We start from the raw sequence: 19,376 nt of genomic DNA, 5'->3' as shown, positions 1-19,376 counted from the left end.
GATTTTGCTTTTGTGGAAGCTGTTGGCTGTCAATACTTTAGTCAGGGTGCATAGTTCAGTCTTTTATGTGTGTCTTCTCTGCCAGCCGTTTGGTTCTGGCAATTAATGTTTTGCAACAGAGTTTATCTGTGCTGGGTGGTGGTGGGATTGGGCGTTGAGGTAGCGGTTGGTGTGTGTTTTCTTCTGGTATATGGTGTGTCCTAGTGTGCCATCTGTTTTTTTGTAGATTAGTACATCTAGGAATGGTAGTTCAATACTACCGTGTTTTTCCAACAATACGGCCTCCACCAATAGGAAGGCCCAGCACGTTTTATCGGCAAAAAATCAAATTAAGCCCCTCCCCCCAAATTAAGGCCTATATTAAACATGCAAAATGGGGGGGGGATGGTGGGGGGTCTTGCCATTAGGAAGTACTTTTGTTGCATACCCGGATATGGTGCTGCCTGCGTTGACTTTGACGTTGGTGGGGCACTTCATATCAGGAGACCTTCTGCCACCGTTGCTTCCCCTTCTCCCCATGCTGCTGTGGCGTTTAGAGCAATACTGGCACAAAATAACAAATTCCCTTGGTTTGTTAATTGTATTTCCCTTTTAAGTATTTATTTTTCAATTAATGAATTGTAATTATGAAAATATCAGCCATTCTTTTATATATACAGTGTAACAACTTTTTTACAGACTGTCATTGTCAAATCCACCTTCAGCTCAGTCTGTCTTGTCTGGTGAAACTTGTTCCTCTTCCATAACATCTTTTAAATGCTAACTATAGTGTCAGACACTCTTAAAAGTAACTGAATATTACTGATCTCTGCTCCGAGCCCTATTCAGAAGGCTCTTTCTTCGCTTTCCAGTCTTCACCACTCACTTAATTTTTGGTAAGTTGGTCTGTCCAGGGACTGTGTGACACCCCCTCCCCCATGCTCTGACAGCGAGACCAATCAACGCATAGAACAGAAGTTGCCTTCAGAAGTTGTGGGAGCTTCCTCACTGGAGGCTTTCAAGAAGAGATTGGACTGTCATCGGTCAGAAATGGTGTAGGGTTAGGCGGGGTGGGGTTTGGAGTAGGTGACCTACAAGGTCCGTTTGTTAATCTGTTAAAATAAGGAAAGGGGAGGAAACTGAAGCCTATACAGGCTGACCTGATGTCAGGACAGCTGGGCCTCTCCCACCCACCCCCATGATCCACCCCTTCAGACAGAGTCCACTTGACAGGTGGAAATTGATCCGGGGAAGAAAAGCTGCCTGGATTATTTTAAAATAGCTAAAATTCAGATATTTTTTCTCTTCCCAAATAAAGTTCAGCTGTTGTTTTGGGGTGTTTCAGAACATCCGGCTGGACACAACCCGACTTCATCGGGACTATTCAGAGGGCTAAAAAAAGTGAATTATGACTGGTCCTCGCACTTATGACCGGTCCTCACATTTATGACAGGTCCTCATATTTATGACCATCGCAGCATTCTTAGCAACCGTGTAACTCATTTCACAACTGTGGTCCTTCACTTCACTACGGTGACAAGATAGGTTGTAAAACCTAGGGGCAAAACTCACTTTGAACAAATGTCTCACTTTAGTAACAAAAATTTTGGGCTCAGTTTTGGTCATGAGTCAAGGACTAGATGAGTTTTATTTCCCTATACATAGGGAGTATTCAGAGGGCTGAAAAAAGTGAATTATGACCGATCCTCGCACTTATGACCAGTCGCACTTATGACCTTGCACCTAGCCACGCCCACCCAGTCACATGACCACATAGCCATGCCCACAGAACCAGTAGTAAAAAAATTTCAATCCCACCACTGAGCAAATTCCATATTAGGACTGTCACAGAAAATGTGTACCTAACAGAAAGCAAGACAGTGCCATATCCGTAATTTAAGTTTCATCATCTTAACCGGTTTTTTTTTCATTAAATGTCTGACTGATTCAGATCCACCAACAGTCATAGAATGTGACTGGATCACTTTGGACTACTTGCCATCTCTCATTTTAGTTTATCTCAATCTATTTATCTTTGAAGGTGGGATAAAAGTGGAAGGGGGGAGTTATGCTGCCTTAAGTGAGGTGGGAAAAGAGCACATAAATCCAATTAATCATTGATGTCATCACCTGTACATGGGTTAATAAAGAGGTATGGAATATAAATATTTTGGCTTTTAGCTTCCTTCAGGCCCAGCTAATATAATTGGAATTAGAGGGCACTAAGCTTTCTAGATATGTTCACTGATATTGCTGTTAAGAAAATTCCTTACCCAAAGTATCTTCCATTTATTTGGCTTGTGAGCAACGCATCCTGCTCTTTTCTGGCTTAACCAACTATTTCTCTACCTAAAGGCTGAGCCTCAAGGATGTCTTCTCTTCTTTCATGATCATTGGAAAGAGAGCTCAATCCTTCTATTGACAATTTAGGTTTTGGATGTAGAGCAAAGATTCCTATAAAGTGAAAGTCTTTTTAAAAAGACAATTGAAAGTTTACAAAATAATAGCAAGATTCAAGTTTTTAAGATAAGAAGAAAAATATTACTACTCATTTCTGCATCAGATGACAGTCTTAGATGGAGTATAGGAAGCTCTGCAAAATATATAAATGATTGCATCAGTCACATTAGAATTTGATGGAGATAAGAGCATAAATAATTATTAAATATTATTTTTATTGTACTTTTCTGCATTTAAAAACTCATATACAATCTTTGCAACATGGTGACATCGACATTTCCATTTAGGTCAACATACATAAATACATTAATTTTTATTTCTACTGTCTAACCTGTTATACCACTTATCCCAGATCGTATATTTCATATCTTCTCTATCTTGCAGTTCCAATGTGAGTTTAACCATTTCTGCACAATCCAACACTTTATTATTATACTTTCAGAAGGGTTACTATTTAGTTTCCAACTCTGTGCGTAAGCAAATTCTTGCCGCAGTCAGAATATGTACAATGATGTGTTTCGTTTCTTTATTAAATTCTCCTCTAATTATTCCTAATAGAAACAATTCAGGTTTAAGCTTAATTTGGAGACCAATAATTTCCTGCAACCAGTTCCTTATTTTTGTCCAATATTTTTTTGCTTCAGGGCATGACCACCACATATGAAAGAAGGTACCCCGTTTATGCATTCTGGACTCATGTTTGGATATATTTTTGCCAATGTTGCTGGTGCAAGAGCATAAATAATTAAATGGTGCACTCTAGTGTATAAACTATGTTCTAATTTGTGAGTCTGATATGCTGATAGATAATGCCAATGCTATTGTATCACTTAATGTAGGTCAAGTAGTCCACATGGTTTACCAATTCAATGGTAATATAGTAAAAATGAGGAGTTATCATATTAAGTATTAAAAAAAAAGGCCTGGGCACTCAACTTCAAAACTGTGAATATATTTACAGAAATGAACGTACAGTGCTATGCTTTATACAATTAGATTTTCTTCATTTTTAACTCACTAGAAACTTTTGTATCCATGTATGAACAGGCTTCATTGTTGTAAACCTTAGATTACTGAGCACATTATTCATATGACACTCTGTAGTGATTCTCAACTTTGGTCATGGAGAAGATTCTTGAAGATATCATGTATAGACTGGAAAATAAACAACTGGAATGTAGAAAATTCATAGCAGAATGTTCCTTTATAGTACTAATGAGCAGGTTCAAATAACCTTATTTTAGTTCCACCTATGCAAGACTCAGCTCCCTTAAGAAGTCCATAATGCTTGCAAAAGTTGAAAAGCAGACAATAGTGGAGAAATATGGATTAAAACTAAGTAACAATGATGTAGGGCAAAAATTAAAATTCTGATGGACCTATGAAATTACTATGACATTTGAATAACCTGTTCACAACATATCATAAAGCAAATTGTACAAAAATTGGCTGGTGCAGACCTAAGTTTTCATGCGCCAAGCAGGAAAAGAAAAAAGCTCCCTTGGCAAGAGATGATCCTCATTAGTATATAACCAAAGCATTCACCTTTATATGTATTGTGTGCATACACATCTTCATCATCTTCTATTGGTGAATATCCTGATCCTACAACACAAAAGAGAAAAAACAATGCAGCAAGAAGGAAAATATAATGCATTTTAAATGTATCTGTTAAGTTCTTGCAAAGGTAAGCAAAGGAAGATTTACCATGTAACAAACACCCAGGCAAATTGCATAAGCTTCCATGTATAGCAATGTCTGTTTAGAGTGAAACACATAAAACTATTGATTTATGATGTCAAAATTGATAATTAAATTGTTCTCAATTTTAAATCAGAAACAGCTAAAATTCATGCAGCTGTAGTCTTACATCACAAATCAATATCTTTAAGGTTTCATTATAAGACATTTTAAAGATACAAAGATATACATCTGCCATCCTAACAATTGCAGATGTCATGCAGATGTAACTATCACTCTACATTCATTTATATGTACAAGACTTAGTTATGAAGATAAAGTTATGATTACATACACCTGAAGCTATTCCAGCCAATCAAAGCATTAACAGTATAAAATAAAATAAATAATAAATTACTGACCTGAATGGAAAATGAATATAGAATATATTGCCATATCTCATTAAACCTGTATATAGTATTTTTTAATATAGGTACTCAGTACAAGGTAATGGAATATGAGATTTCACTTTGTGTCTTCATCTGTTAAAATAATTCCTTCCATTATTTGGCAAGTACACAGTCATAGTTCCCATGCCCACTATTCAAGATGTACATCCTTGATAGATTAGCCCAGGCAAATAAATCCCTAAAGAGCAGATCTGTGCTATACATTTTAAAAGATGTAATCCCTTGCTTGACAAGGACAAATAGCCTGGTTGAAAAATCTTGATGTGGGGACAAATATTTTGGTTGACAAATATGGATGTGGGGAATTTCTTGTGCAAAAACTTGCTTTTAAGAGTTACTGCCGGTGGTGGGATTCAAATAATTTAACCATCTGCCCTAATGACTGGCTGGATAAGCATTGCTGGGTGGTCATGTGACTGAGCGGGCGTGGCCAATTCAATATTACTCACGTTGAGGGGTGCTTTGTCTCACCCAGCCTCTCATGATTGTGGGGATTCTGCAACAGTTGTAAGTGTGAAAATGGGCGTTGGTTCTTACCTGACACGCCATTTCTCTGGAGCCGTGAGGATCATCCAGAGAGTGGGAGGTGCTTCAGTCTATGTCGTTGATGGCTGAGCTCAATCACTGAGGAACGCTCCGCCCTCCATCACGTGGCTCTCTTGCGTTCCCCAGTTTGCGTGAAGACGAAGGTAAAGAGAAGGACGTTGCTCTGCTCTCCCTATGCTAAATAGGTCATTGGCCGAAACAAGGCCCCACCAGACGGCAATTAAAGGGTGGGGCTGGATGATCCTCACGGCTCCAGAGAAATGGCGTGTCAGGTAAGAACCAACGCCCATTCTCCTGAGAGCCGTTCGGATCATCCAGAGAGTGGGACATACCAAAGCTTGGCTGTCCTACGGGAGGGACTCCGTCTGGTCCTGCAATCTCCGAGGTTCCCTGAAGACTCGCTGGAGGACTCGCCTACCAAACGAAGCCTCCGCCGAGGCAAAGGTGTCAATCTTATAGTGTCTAATGAAAGGAGAGGGGGATGCCCAAGTGGCTGCCCGACAAATATCAGAAATTGGAGCCTGGGTGGCCCAAGCCGCCGAGGTGGCTGCACTTCTGGTGGAGTGTGCTGTGATCCCCCTGGGTACCGGCAGTGCCTGGGACAAATAAGCCTTGGAAATGGTAGCCCTAATCCAGCGGCCGATGGTTGACGGGGACACTTTGTGGCCTAAGGATTTGGGCTGGAAGGAAAGGAAGAGAGATTCTGACCTCCGGAAGGGTTGGGTACGCTTAATGTAAATGCGTAGGGCCCGTCTTATGTGCAGTGAGTGCCAAAGCTTCTCCCTTTCCCGTGAGGGATTGGGACAGAAGTTCGGGAGTATGAGTTCTTGAGCCCTGTGAAAGGTCGAGTTAACCTTGGGCAGGAAGGTAGGGTCCGGTCGGAGGACCACCCTATCGGCATGAAATATGCAAAGGTCCTTCCTTACCGACAAGGCTGCTAACTCCGATATGCGGCGGGCGAAGTAATAGCTACCAGGAATACCACTTTGAATGTGAGGAATTGGAGAGAGGCTTCCCTGAGAGGCTCAAAGGGTTGCTTAGTCAGAGACACCAGGACCTTGTTAAGGTCCCAGGTAGGGTATCGGTGTATGGATGGGGGACACAGGTTGGTGGCCCCCCTGAGGAATGCCCGAATACGGGGGTGGTGGGAAAGGGAACCCAGGTTATCACAGTCAATGACTGTGGATAGCGCTGCGACCTGACGCCTTAGGGTGTTGGGGGAAAGCCCTTTCCTCAGGCCCTCTTGGAGGAACTCCAAGACCTGAGCTATGGAAGGTGACAGCGGGTTGATCTGGAGACCATGACACCACTCGCAGAATCCCTTCCAAGTGGCGTTGTATATGCGGGTTGTTGAAGGCCGCCTGGCGGCTAAAATGGTCTCAATAACTTGGTCGGAAAACCGTTCTTTCCTTAAGCGTTCCCGCTCAACCTCCAAACGGCTAACTGGAGCCACTGAGGGTCTGGGTGTTGAAGGGGCCCCTGGGAGAGGGATATCCTGGTCGGGGGGATTCTCCAGGGAGGGGCCACCGATAAGTTGCGGAGGTCCGCAAACCAGGGGCGCCTGGGCCAGAAGGGTGCTACTAGAATCAGCTCTGCCCTCTCGGAGATGAGCTTCTGGAGAACTCTGGGAACCAGGGCTAGAGGCGGGAAGGCATAGAGGAGCCCTGTGGGCCAGGGGCAACGGAGGGCGTCGTGATTCTCGGCCCCGTGGGAGGGGTACCTGGAGAAAAACCTGGGGAGTTGCGTGTTGAGTGGGGAGGCGAAGAGGTCTACTAACGGGAGACCGAACATTCTGGTCGCTTCCCTGAATAGTGACGGGTGGATGCGCCATTCGGACTGGTCCACCGTGGTCCTGCTTAGCCAATCCGCTTGGGTGTTTGAGTCCCCTGAGATGTGTTCGGCTCTGAGGGAGAGGAGATTGCGCTCTGCCCAACGGCAGAGGCGTTCGGCCTCCCTCATCAAGCGGATGGACTGTGTGCCCCCCTGACGGTTGACGTGAGCCTTGGCGGTGACGTTGTCCGTGAGTATGAGGACATGCCGCCCGCGTACTTGGGGGAGGAAACTGCGCAGGGCCAGGAAGATGGCGTGGAGCTCCAGCCAGTTTATACTGCACCCCCGTTCTACCTGAGACCATGTGCCCTGAGTTGAGAGCGAGAGGATGTGAGCGCCCCATCCGGACAGGCTGGCATCTGTGGTAAGGGTGAGGCGGTGGGGCTCCTTGATGAAGTGACCCTTGTTGATGGTGGGGCTGGTCCACCAGAGGAGAGATGTAAGGACTCTTGGAGGTACCTTGACTGTGGCCTTTGAGTTGCTTCTGCCGGTCCGCTGGAATGGGAGCAGGAACCATTGTAGGGGTCTAGCGTGTAAACGGGCCCATGGAACAATGGAGATACAAGAAACCACTTTACCCAGTAATTTGGACAATTCTAAAATTGTAACCTTCCTGGAGCGTCTGATATGCCTGACGGCTTCCTGGATACTAAGGAATCTCTCGGGGGAGAGGAACACCTTACCCTGCACTGAGTCAATGACAGCCCCCAAGTGGGAGATCCTTGTAGATGGGGATAGTTGGCTCTTTTGCCAATTAACTAGGAAACCATGGTCTTGGAGGGCCGAGATAGTAACCCTGATGTCCCTCTCTACTTGGGGTCTGGAGGGAGAGAGGATGAGGATGTCATCCAGGTAGCAATGGAGGCGGACCGGGAGATTCCTGAGATGAGCTGCCAGGGCCGCGAGGACCTTAGTGAAGGTCCTCGGGGCAGAGGCTAGCCCAAAGGGAAGGGCGACATATTGGAAGTGGCGGTGGTTGTAGCAGAACCTGAGGAATTTGAAATGGGAGGGTCGGATTGGAATGTGGAGGTAGGCCTCGGAGAGGTCTATGGAGGATAGCCAGTCCCCTTGGCGGATGCTGAGGAGGATGGACTGCAGGGTGTGCATCTTGAACCTGCGATAGACCAGATAACGGTTAAGGCGTTTAAGGTCCAAGATGGCCCTCCATCCTCCGGAGGATTTGGGGACTACAAAAAGGTGGGAGTAGAACCCCTGCCCCCGCTGGGAGGGTGGGACGGGTTGAATGGCCTGTATTTGGAGAAGATGATGGATTGCTGAATCCATTAGGTTGCGTTTGATGGGGTCCCTTGAGGGGGGGACGCCAGAAAGAAGTCAGGGGGGGCGCTCTTGAATTCGAGCGTGAGGCCGAGTCTGATGGTATCACGGACCCAGGTATCAGAGGTGGAAGAGTCCCATCGGTCGGCAAAGTGCTTGAGGCGTCCGCCGATGGGAGGGGAGGGACGGGATCTATCTACGCCGGAAGGGCCTCCCTCCTGAGCCCCTGAAAGGGCGCCTGTAGCCGCTGCCCCTCCTGTTCCTATCGGCCGGATCGGTTCGATCCTGGGGCTGGAACGGTCGGGAGGAGGGGGGGTCTCGAGTACCTTGGCGGGAAGGGAGACTGGTAGAAAGGGCGGGAGGAGCCTCTCCGAAATGGCTGGGGGCCTCTAGACTCTGACCTCCGAAACAGAGGAGGGAGAAATTTTCTCTTGCTCCGGGTTTCAGATAGCAAGGGGTCCAGAGCCGTGCCAAATAGTTTGTCCCCTTTTATGGGGGCAGTAGCCAGCTTAACTTTGTTTTTAATGTCCGCCTGCCAGTGTTTAAGCCAGAGCAGGCGGCGAGCAGTGACATGGGACGTTATTGCCCGGGCGGAGAACTTGACCGCATGGAAGGTGGCGTCAGCGGAAAATTCCGCCGCGGCCGTCAATTTTGCTATGTCCTGGTGAGCCCTTGTGTTGGAGGGGGGAACATGTTGCTTCAGTTGCCGAAGCCACCGGATCGAGGATCTGGTGAAGAAAGAAGCCGCAGTGGCTGATCTAATGGCCCAGGAGTCCGCTTGGTGAGCTCTACGTAGGGCGAGCTCGGACCTCTTGTCCTCGGGTTTCAGAGCCTCTAGGGGGTCACTGGGGGAGGACGAGGAGGCCAACCCAACAATGGGCTCATCCACCTCGGGGGTGTTGAGTAAGTCACAGAAACTCGACTCGAGGTTAAAGAACCTCCTGTCCAGGCTGGATGGGGTGGGAGGGGCCCTAGTAGAATTCAGTTGATTTGAGACCAGGTCATGAAATAGGGGTGGAGCCGGGATTACCTCCGCCTCCACCACGGGTTGACTAAAGATGGCGTCCTCCTGACCTTCTGCCGGGAGGGGAGAGCTGAGGAGGTTTGCACCGACAGGCCAGAGATGTTCCTGGCTTTGAATAAAAGGGATTTAAACATGTGGGGCTTGAACAGGCCCGCAACAGTGGGTTGGTCCGGGGTGAGACCCTCATCCTCGGACATGTCCCCCTCCATAGGATCTACCTCCGATAGGGGCTCCTCTTGTTGCATAGACCCCCATTCCATTTCCTCTTCCCCCCCAAATTGGTCTAGATACTCTATATCCTCCTCTGGGTCCCTTTCTGGGAGAGGACTGCCCCCTTGAGAAGGTACCTGACCACGAGTAGGGTCCGATCTAGGCGAGGACCTCATTGATGGTGGGTCGTGTTCGGGCGCCAGTGAGGGGGGAGTAGACCTGGACATCTGTTGAAGGCCCTCTGCTATCCCCTGGCGAATGGCCCGTTCCATCAATGCCTGTATGTGCGCAGGGATCTCGGATGAGGGGGCCTCCTCCTGGCGAAGACCAGCGGCCATGGGCGTGAAAGTAGCTTCAGGAGGTTGTCTGGTTGATGGGCCGGGAGCCTGGTGTCCCTGGGATGGGCTGCGCCTGGAGACGGAAAAACAATCTGGAGGAGGGGGGGGTGTCTGGAGGTAGAAGGAGCGGAGGGTGCTGGAAGTACCGGTTGTGTCTCTCTGGACCGCCTGTCAAATTCCCTCTCGAGAGCCCTGTGACGTCATAGGGCGTCTCTCTGAGAAGCCTTAGAGGTCTCTTTAGGTGTTTCCTTAGGAGTTTCCTTAGCCTGTTTGCGCAGGTGGTAGGATTTGGATTTGGCCTTCAAAGAAGGGCCTTTGGTGGGAATGTCATCTGCCATTGTACAAGAAAGGACAGTAATACAGTTAAAGGCGGTTGGCTCGCCAAGGGTTCGACCTACAACAAAGGTCGGGTGTCCTTTCAGCTGGCCCACACCCCCTTTTGGAATTTAGATGTATAAATTCTGTAATATAGATGTTGAAATAATTCTTAATACTTATCTGCACAAGCAGGATAACAATCCAATGAGACTTGGAATGCTAAGGTACAATATCAATAAGAAAAAAAATTACAGGAATAAACTCACTCAGGTCTATCTATATGTGAGTATAAATATAAACCTATATATGAGGAAATATCTAGACCTGCATACAGGCAGATATTCCAATGTCTATTAGAATTAGAACTATTGTTAATATTCTTGTTCTAATATTATTATTAGTAATATATGATTATTATTAATATGATTATTATTATAATTATTATTATTGTAATTATTAATATTATTATTATTACTCTATTAATGAGAGATTGCCAATTATCCGAATTAAACGCCTGAGGCTGGAAGAGAGGCCTCTGGCAGCTGGAGCTCCCAGGCAACAACCGGGAGGGATAGGCTGCAATCACTTGCCCTGAGCGTGCTGCGGGAAGCCAACAATTACTAAATTGTACCAATTAGCAAAGGCCCTACAGGCTGAGAGGCCTGTGCTAGGGCCGGTTACTTTGCAGCGCTATGAGGCCTCAATCTTTTTATTTTATTTTTTTAAAGATGGCGCCCGCCACGTGGGGGCGCCCTAGAGGCGATCGCCCACGTTTCTAAAGTCCCGGACTGCTCAGGGCAATGAAGTTTTTTACTTCTCCGGCCTTAAAAGAGGCCGAGGAAGCCAAGCAGTAAGTTTTCGCCCCTTCTTAGGGCGAGCGGCGTTTGCGGTGGGGGAGAATACCAGCAGCACTTATCAGTGCGATCAGTAAAGCTGCTGCAAGCGCAGCAAGAGAAACGGCAGGCAAGAGATCAAATTGGGGGGGGGGGGGATTAGCGGCGAAGCGCGAAAGTCGCCCGTTCTACAACCCCCCTGGGGGCGAAAGAAACACGCTCCCCTTAAATCCCCAGTCCTGCGCCAGAAGGCTAAGGAAAATGGGCGTTGGTTCTTACCTGACACGCCATTTCTCTGGAGCCGTGAGGATCATCCAGAGAGTGGGAGGTGCTTCAGTCTACGTCGTTGATGGCTGAGCTCAATCACTGAGGAACGCTCCGCCCTCCATCACGTGGCTCTCTTGCGTTCCCCAGTTTGCGTGAAGACGAAGGTGAAGAGAAGGACGTTGCTCTGCTCTCCCTATGCTAAATAGGTCATTGGCGAAACAAGGCCCCACCAGACGGCAATTAAAGGGTGGGGTGGATGATCCTCACGGCTCCAGAGAAATGGCGTGTCAGGTAAGAACCAACGCCCATTCTCCTGAGAGCCGTTCGGATCATCCAGAGAGTGGGACATACCAAAGCTTGGCTGTCCTACGGGAGGGACCCCGTCTGGTCCTGCAATCTCCGAGGTTCCCTGAAGACTCGCTGGAGGACTCGCCTACCAAACGAAGCCTCCGCCGAGGCAAAGGTGTCAATCTTATAGTGTCTAATGAAAGGAGAGGGGATGCCCAAGTGGCTGCCCGACAAATATCAGAAATTGGAGCCTGGGTGGCCCAAGCCGCCGAGTTGGCTGCACTTCTGGTGGAGTGTGCTGTGATCCCCTGGGTACCGGCAGTGCCTGGGACAAATAAGCCTTGGAAATGGTAGCCCTAATCCAGCGGCCGATGGTTGACGGGGACACTTTGTGGCCTAAGGATTTGGGCTGGAAGGAAAGGAAGAGAGATTCTGACCTCCGGAAGGGTTGGGTACGCTTAATGTAAATGCGTAGGGCCCGTCTTACATCCAGTGAGTGCCAAAGCTTCTCCCTTTCCCGTGAGGGATTGGGACAGAAGTTCGGGAGTATGAGTTCTTGAGCCCTGTGAAAGGTCGAGTTAACCTTGGGCAGGAAGGTAGGGTCCGGTCGGAGGACCACCCTATCGGCATGAAATATGCAAAGGTCCTTCCTTACCGACAAGGCTGCTAACTCCGATATGCGGCGGGCCAAAGTAATAGCTACCAGGAATACCACTTTGAATGTGAGGAATTGGAGAGAGGCTTCCCTGAGAGGCTCAAAGGGTTGCTTAGTCAGAGACACCAGGACCTTGTTAAGGTCCCAGGTAGGGTATCGGTGTATGGATGGGGGACACAGGTTGGTGGCCCCCCTGAGGAATGCCCGAATACGGGGGTGGTGGGAAAGGGAACCCAGGTTATCACAGTCAATGACTGTGGATAGCGCGACCTGACGCCTTAGGGTGTTGGGGGAAAGCCCTTTCCTCGGGCCCTCTTGGAGGAACTCCAAGACCTGAGCTATGGAAGGTGACAGCAGGTTGATCTGGAGACCATGACACCACTCGCAGAATCCCTTCCAAGTGGCGTTGTATATGCGGGTTGTTGAAGGCCGCCTGGCGGCTAAAATGGTCTCAATAACTTGGTCGGAAAACCGTTCTTTCCTTAAGCGTTCCCGCTCAACCTCCAAACGGCTAACTGGAGCCACTGAGGGTCTGGGTGTTGAAGGGGCCCCTGGGAGAGGGATATCCTGGTCGGGGGGATTCTCCAGGGAGGGGCCACCGATAAGTTGCGGAGGTCCGCAAACCAGGGGCGCCTGGGCCAGAAGGGTGCTACTAGAATCAGCTCTGCCCTCTCGGAGATGAGCTTCTGGAGAACTCTGGGAACCAGGGCTAGAGGCGGGAAGGCATAGAGGAGCCCTGTGGGCCAGGGGCAACGGAGGGCGTCGTGATTCTCGGCCCCGTGGGAGGGGTACCTGGAGAAAAACCTGGGGAGTTGCGTGTTGAGTGGAGAGGCGAAGAGGTCTACTAACGGGAGACCGAACATTCTGGTCGCTTCCCTGAATAGTGACGGGTGGATGCGCCATTCGGACTGGTCCACCGTGGCCCTGCTTAGCCAATCCGCTTGGGTGTTTGAGTCCCCTGAGATGTGTTCGGCTCTGAGGGAGAGGAGATTGCGCTCTGCCCAACGGCAGAGGCGTTCGGCCTCCCTCATCAAGCGGATGGACTGTGTGCCCCCCTGACGGTTGACGTGAGCCTTGGCGGTGACGTTGTCCGTGAGTATGAGGACATGCTGTTAGGTATAACATTGATACCAAATATGGTTTGGGTGAATAAATATATAAAACTTAGATATCATGGTTTAAGTGCTTATCACTTTAAGCAAAATGCAGCAGGCAATTAGCCGATTAAGGGTGCGGTTAGAAGTTACAATATAAGGAAGCATTAGAAGCTGAAAGCTTACTGTCTGTGTCTGGCTGTAACTGTGTGCTACTGTAACTGTGTCTTGCTGCGACTAACTGAGATTACTGACTGTGAGTGCCTGTGACTGAACTGTTATTGTTTGCTACTGTTTGCTGAATATCCAGCGTTTGTTTCTCTGGAGAGTGAAACCGGAGGAGGAGAAGATATCTTTATCGGCTGATAAAGATATTGCAAGGACTCTTAACTTGGACTATACTAGTGAGTCTTATTGGATGGAAATACTGTGAATGACTTAATGGACTGAATGACAATGCTTAAACTCTAACTGGATTAAAAACTATTTAAACTACAAACAGTGTTTGTGTTCAGTGTGTGTATACTCTGGGGCCCTTCCGCTCTCCTTTGGCTGCCTGGCTTGACTACTGCTGCAATACTCTGCTAGGGGTTAATTCCCAAACCCTAACATTGGTTATGGGCCCAGCAGCATAGTCTAACTAACCAGGATATAGCAGAGAGAGTTGGTGTGAGTTGCACATTACTGTAAAAACAAACTGTTTTAATTAGTTTAAAATAGTCAAAATATCTGAAGAGTAATGGCACAAGTAAATTTGTCACAACTGTCCATGATATCCAGGCTGGATGGAACAAACTATGTTTCATGGTCAATGAAATGTAGTTTACTTCTACGCAGAGAAGGTTTGTGGGACATTATAGCAAACCCACCAGATGTGAGTAGCTGGGATCCTGCTAATGATGATGATAAAGAAAAGTTACAAGACTTTAAACTGAAGAATGAGCAGGCTTTATGCATCATAGGACTGACTCTCTGTGATCAGCAGCTTGTCCATATTCGGTGGAGAAGAAAATGCTGCAAACTGCTGGGAGAACCTCAGGAAGATTTATGTTCGGGACAGTGTAGGAGCACATATAAATCTTACACGGAAGCTTTTTCGAACGCATCTTCAGAGGAATGGAGATATGTTAGTTCATTTAAACTGTATGAAGAGCATTTTTCAAGATTTGCAAGAAAAAGAGCTTATATTTAATGAACTGCAACAAGTCTACATAATATTATCTTCATTAGATCAAAGCTATGATGACTATGTGACTTCGTTAGAGGTATTGCCAAAAGAAAGACTCTCATTAACCGAGATTACAGGCAGGCTACTAGAAGAAGCCAGAAGAAGGCGTGAGCGTGACGAGCTGAGAGAAGATAAGAAAGAAGAGAAATTATCTTCAAAGCTTGTAAGAAACCAGCAAAGCAAAGTACAGCACCTGGAAGAAGAGAATTTATCTTCAACGGCATACACAATTAAAAAGTGTTTTAATTGTGGAGGCAGAGGACATTTGGCAAGGTTCTGCAAAAAGAGAAAAAGCCAGAATGTAAAAAAGCCAAAGAAAGCATTTGAACTAGCCACATTTAGCAACTCTGAAGTGAAGAATAATTTATGGGTGGTTGACAGTGGCGCATCCCACTGCATCACAAGAGATAAGACAAAATTTATAAAAATGTCTACAAGCTCTCAACATATATCTCTTGCCAATGGCTGGAAACTGAAAGCGAAAGGTCAAGGTTTTGCACGTTGTCCGTACATAAACCAGGATATAAAAATGTTGTATGTACCGCAACTAAAGTTTAATTTGCTTTCAGTAAGGGTATTAGATAAATTAGGTTATGTAATTACTTTTAAGGATAATAATTGCATAATTGAAAAAGATAACAAAAGGGTAACTGCAGCTTTAAATGGAACATTATATGAATTAGATAATAGTAAGAAAGGGGAGGCTCAAACTGTATTTAATAATATAAAGCCTCATGATGAATGTATCCATTTATTGCATAGGCGTTTGGGGCATGTAAATTTTAAAATGCTAAAACGTACAGTTGAGTTATCTGAAGGAATAAGGTTAAAACCTTGTGATAAATATTTGCGTTGTAATGTTTGCTGTGAAGATAAGAGCAAGGTATTGCCTGCAAAATAGGCTAAATGGTTTCAAAACAAAAGAACCTTTAGAAGTAGTATTTGCAGACATAATAGGTCCAAAGAAACCCAGTATGGGGGGTGCTAGATATATACTGAGCATTATGGACCATTATTCTAGATATGGGTTTTGCTATTTAATGAAAAGCAAAACTGAAACATATCAACATTTTTTCAATTGGCTTAGGTTTGCTGAAAGAAAGTCTAAACGACAACTGATAACCCTGGTGACAGATAATGGCACGGAATTTATTAATAACAAATTCCAGAACAGACTTAAAGTAGCTGGAATAGAGCATAAGAAGTCTGCTCCATACAGGCCAGAACATAACGCTTTTATTGAAAGAAGAGGCCAAACACTACAGGCAATGGTTAGAACAATGTTAAATGATTCTGGGTTACCTGATTCTTTGTGGGGGGAGGCTACAATGTGTGCTAATAACATATTGAACAACGTTGTTAATACAACAACAGGTGAAATACCATTTACCAGATGGCATGGCAGGAAACCTGATCTAAGTTACCTGCACACATTTGGTGCACCAGCATGGGTGCATATTCCTGCACAACTCAGAAAAAAAGGGCAACATAGAGCTAAAAGATTTTTCTTCGTTGGTTATCAGGCAAACCATAGGGCATATAGATTTTGGGAGAAAGGCACATCTAAAGTGTTATGTAGTGCTAGTGCCCAATTTCTAGAACATGAAGGATGGGAGAAATTAGAACAGGATGCCAATAAAGATGTAATTATTGAATCCTATAGAAATCCCATTAGTTATCCCTGTAACTTTAAAAATAAAGTAAAGAGACAAATACAGGATGAAATAGTGCCCATAAAGGAAGAAACAGATTCAATAGCTGAACAGGATGAGGAAGATGAACAGGTAGTAGTTCGACAAAGTCCTCCTGTAAGCCCTGTAATTCCCAGAAGAACTACACGTATATCTAGACCGCCTGATAGGTACCAGGCTAACACAGTGTGCCAGATTAATCAAGTTCCTAATTCTGTAGAAGAAATTAAAAAGTATCCTAATAAGGAAAAAGAAAAATGGTATGCAGCAATGAATAAGGAACTGAATTCATTAAATGATATGAAGGTGTATGAGAATGCCAAATTACCTGTAGGAAAGAAATCCATTGGCTGCAAATGGATATTTAAGGTAAAAATAGATAAAGATGGTAATTTTATCCATAAGGCAAGGTTAGTAGCCCAAGGTTTTAGGCAGAATGCTAATGACTATGATGAGGTGTTTGCACCTAGTCTTAAGGCAGCAACCTTGAGGGCAGCTTTAGTGTGGGCAGCTAGTAATAACTATATAGTTAACCATCTAGATGTGGAAACTGCTTACTTGCACGCCCCATTAAAACATATTATTTATATGAAAAAACCTGATGGTATTAAAAGTGAAAATAAGGATAATAATGATTGTTGGTTGTTAAAGAAAAGCCTCTATGGTCTTAAACAATCAGGCTATGAATGGAACCAGTATATTGTAAAGGAACTAGACAATATAGGATTTAAAGCTGGTTTAGCCGATCCATGTCTGTTTAAGAGGGAGACAAATGGGAAAGTATCATTATTATTACTATTCACAGATGACATTGCTTTGATAACTGAAACTAATGATGAAGCAAATAAAATAATAGCATCATTAGGAAAGAGAATAAAGATCAAGCAATTAGGGGAGATAAAGAAGTATCTCGGTTTGAATATAAAGAAAACACGGAAAGGTTTTAAGATATCTCAGGAAGATAAGATAAGCAAATTGCTAAAAGATTACAAGATGGAGCTTTGTAAGCCGGCTAAGACTCCAATGAGTCAGGAGTTTAGCAACACTGATGTACAAAGCCCTGAGTTTGATAAGGTGATTTATCAATCTTTAATTGGTAGTTTGAGTTATATTAGTAATTGGTCTAGACCAGATATATCGTACTGTGTGAATCAGTTGGCTAGATTCAATTCTGCACCATGTGAAAGACACTGGAATGCAGCTAAGAGGATATTAAGATATCTTAAAAAGACAATGAATTATTCATTGTATTTAGAACCAAAGGGTGATTTAATTTTGAGTGCTTATGCAGATGCTAGCTTTGCATCAGAAAGAGACACTAGAAAGTCGACTTCAGGAACAGCCATAATGCTGGGTAATACATTAATAGGCTGGAAGTCAATAAGACAACAGCATATAAGTTTGTCTACTATGGAGGCAGAATTCTCCTGTTTATCATTGTTATGTACAGAATTAATAATGTATAAACAAATGTTAATTGATATAGGTATAACTGTAGATTATCCTATAATTATACATGAAGATAATCAGGCAGCAATTCAAATGGCCACAAATATTGGAGTAAAAACAAGGAGCAAGCATACAGATCTAAGATACCTAAACGTGAGACAATCTGTAAGAAGTAAGATGATTCAGCTAGAGTACTGTATGTCGGAGGACAATTTAGCTGATAATTTTACTAAAGCCCAAGGTGCCAGAAAGCACCAGGAGAGTTGTGAAAAATATGGGATAAGATTGTAAAGGTATTATATATTTATTTCACCCAAAAGGGGAGTATGTTAGGTATAACATTGATACCAAATATGGTTTGGGTGAATAAATATATAAAACTTAGATATCATGGTTTAAGTGCTTATCACTTTAAGCAAAATGCAGCAGGCAATTAGCCGATTAAGGGTGCGGTTAGAAGTTACAATATAAGGAAGCATTAGAAGCTGGAAAGCTTACTGTCTGTGTCTGGCTGTAACTGTGTGCTACTGTAACTGTGTCTTGCTGCGACTAACTGAGATTACTGACTGTGAGTGCCTGTGACTGAACTGTTATTGTTTGCTACTGTTTGCTGAATATCCAGCGTTTGTTTCTCTGGAGAGTGAAACCGGAGGAGGAGAAGATATCTTTATCGGCTGATAAAGATATTGCAAGGACTCTTAACTTGGACTATACTAGTGAGTCTTATTGGATGGAAATACTGTGAATGACTTAATGGACTGAATGACAATGCTTAAACTCTAACTGGATTAAAAACTATTTAAACTACAAACAGTGTTTGTGTTCAGTGTGTGTATACTCTGGGGCCCTTCCGCTCTCCTTTGGCTGCCTGGCTTGACTACTGCTGCAATACTCTGCTAGGGGTTAATTCCCAAACCCTAACACATGCCGCCCGCGTACTTGGGGGAGGAAACTGCGCAGGGCCAGGAAGATGGCGTGGAGCTCCAGCCAGTTTATACTGCACCCCCGTTCTACCTGAGACCATGTGCCCTGAGTTGAGAGCGAGAGGATGTGAGCGCCCCATCCGGACAGGCTGGCATCTGTGGTAAGGGTGAGGCGGTGGGGCTCCTTGATGAAGTGACCCTTGTTGATGGTGGGGCTGGTCCACCAGAGGAGAGATGTAAGGACTTTTGGAGGTACCTTGACTGTGGCCTTTGAGTTGCTTCTGCCGGTCCGCTGGAATGGGAGCAGGAACCATTGTAAGGGTCTAGCGTGTAAACGGGCCCATGGAACAATGGAGATACAAGAAACCACTTTACCCAGTAATTTGGACAATTCTAAAATTGTAACCTTCCTGGAGCGTCTGATATGCCTGACGGCTTCCTGGATACTAAGGAATCTCTCGGGAGAGGAACACCTTACCCTGCACTGAGTCAATGACAGCCCCCAAGTGGGAGATCCTTGTAGATGGGGATAGTTGGCTCTTTTGCCAATTAACTAGGAAACCATGGTCTTGGAGGGCCGAGATAGTAACCCTGATGTCCCTCTCTGCTTGGGGTCTGGAGGGAGAGAGGATGAGGATGTCATCCAGGTAGCAATGGAGGCGGACCGGGAGATTCCTGAGATGAGCCGCCAGGGCCGCGAGGACCTTAGTGAAGGTCCTCGGGGCAGAGGCTAGCCCAAAGGGAAGGGCGACATATTGGAAGTGGCGGTGGTTGTAGCAGAACCTGAGGAATTTGAAATGGGAGGGTCGGATTGGAAT

At 45.4% G+C, this 19,376-nt stretch overlaps 1 protein-coding gene across 7 annotated transcripts in view; it reads right to left on the bottom strand.

The window, feature by feature from the left end:
• The window catches only part of SRPX (sushi repeat containing protein X-linked), a 142,359-nt gene that overhangs the window by 82,499 nt on the left and 40,484 nt on the right, over positions 1-19,376 (bottom strand). For 4 of the 7 annotated variants that reach the window (XR_015749836.1, XR_015749837.1, XM_087966857.1 and 1 more), the window contains exons 2-3: positions 3,985-4,044; positions 2,525-2,572 (exon numbers count right to left, since the gene is read on the bottom strand). The exons of 1 other annotated variant lie outside the window; for it this stretch is intronic. Coding sequence is in view for 4 of the 6 variants with exons in the window: in XM_087966857.1 (XP_087822983.1) it covers positions 2,525-2,572; positions 3,985-4,044 (108 nt within the window). In the remaining 2 variants the exon portion in view is untranslated. The remainder of the gene's footprint in view (positions 1-2,524; positions 2,573-3,984; positions 4,045-19,376) is intronic. 2 more of the 7 variants (XM_087966854.1, XM_087966855.1) reach the window with 2 other exon arrangements.

The sequence above is a fragment of the Notechis scutatus genome, chromosome 5, assembly GCF_049901735.1.
Source record: "Notechis scutatus isolate UNSWTSFEM ecotype Mainland chromosome 5, rNotScu1.2, whole genome shotgun sequence".
Lineage (NCBI taxonomy): Eukaryota > Metazoa > Chordata > Lepidosauria > Squamata > Elapidae > Notechis > Notechis scutatus.
This window is presented reverse-complemented; position numbering and strand designations above follow the sequence as displayed.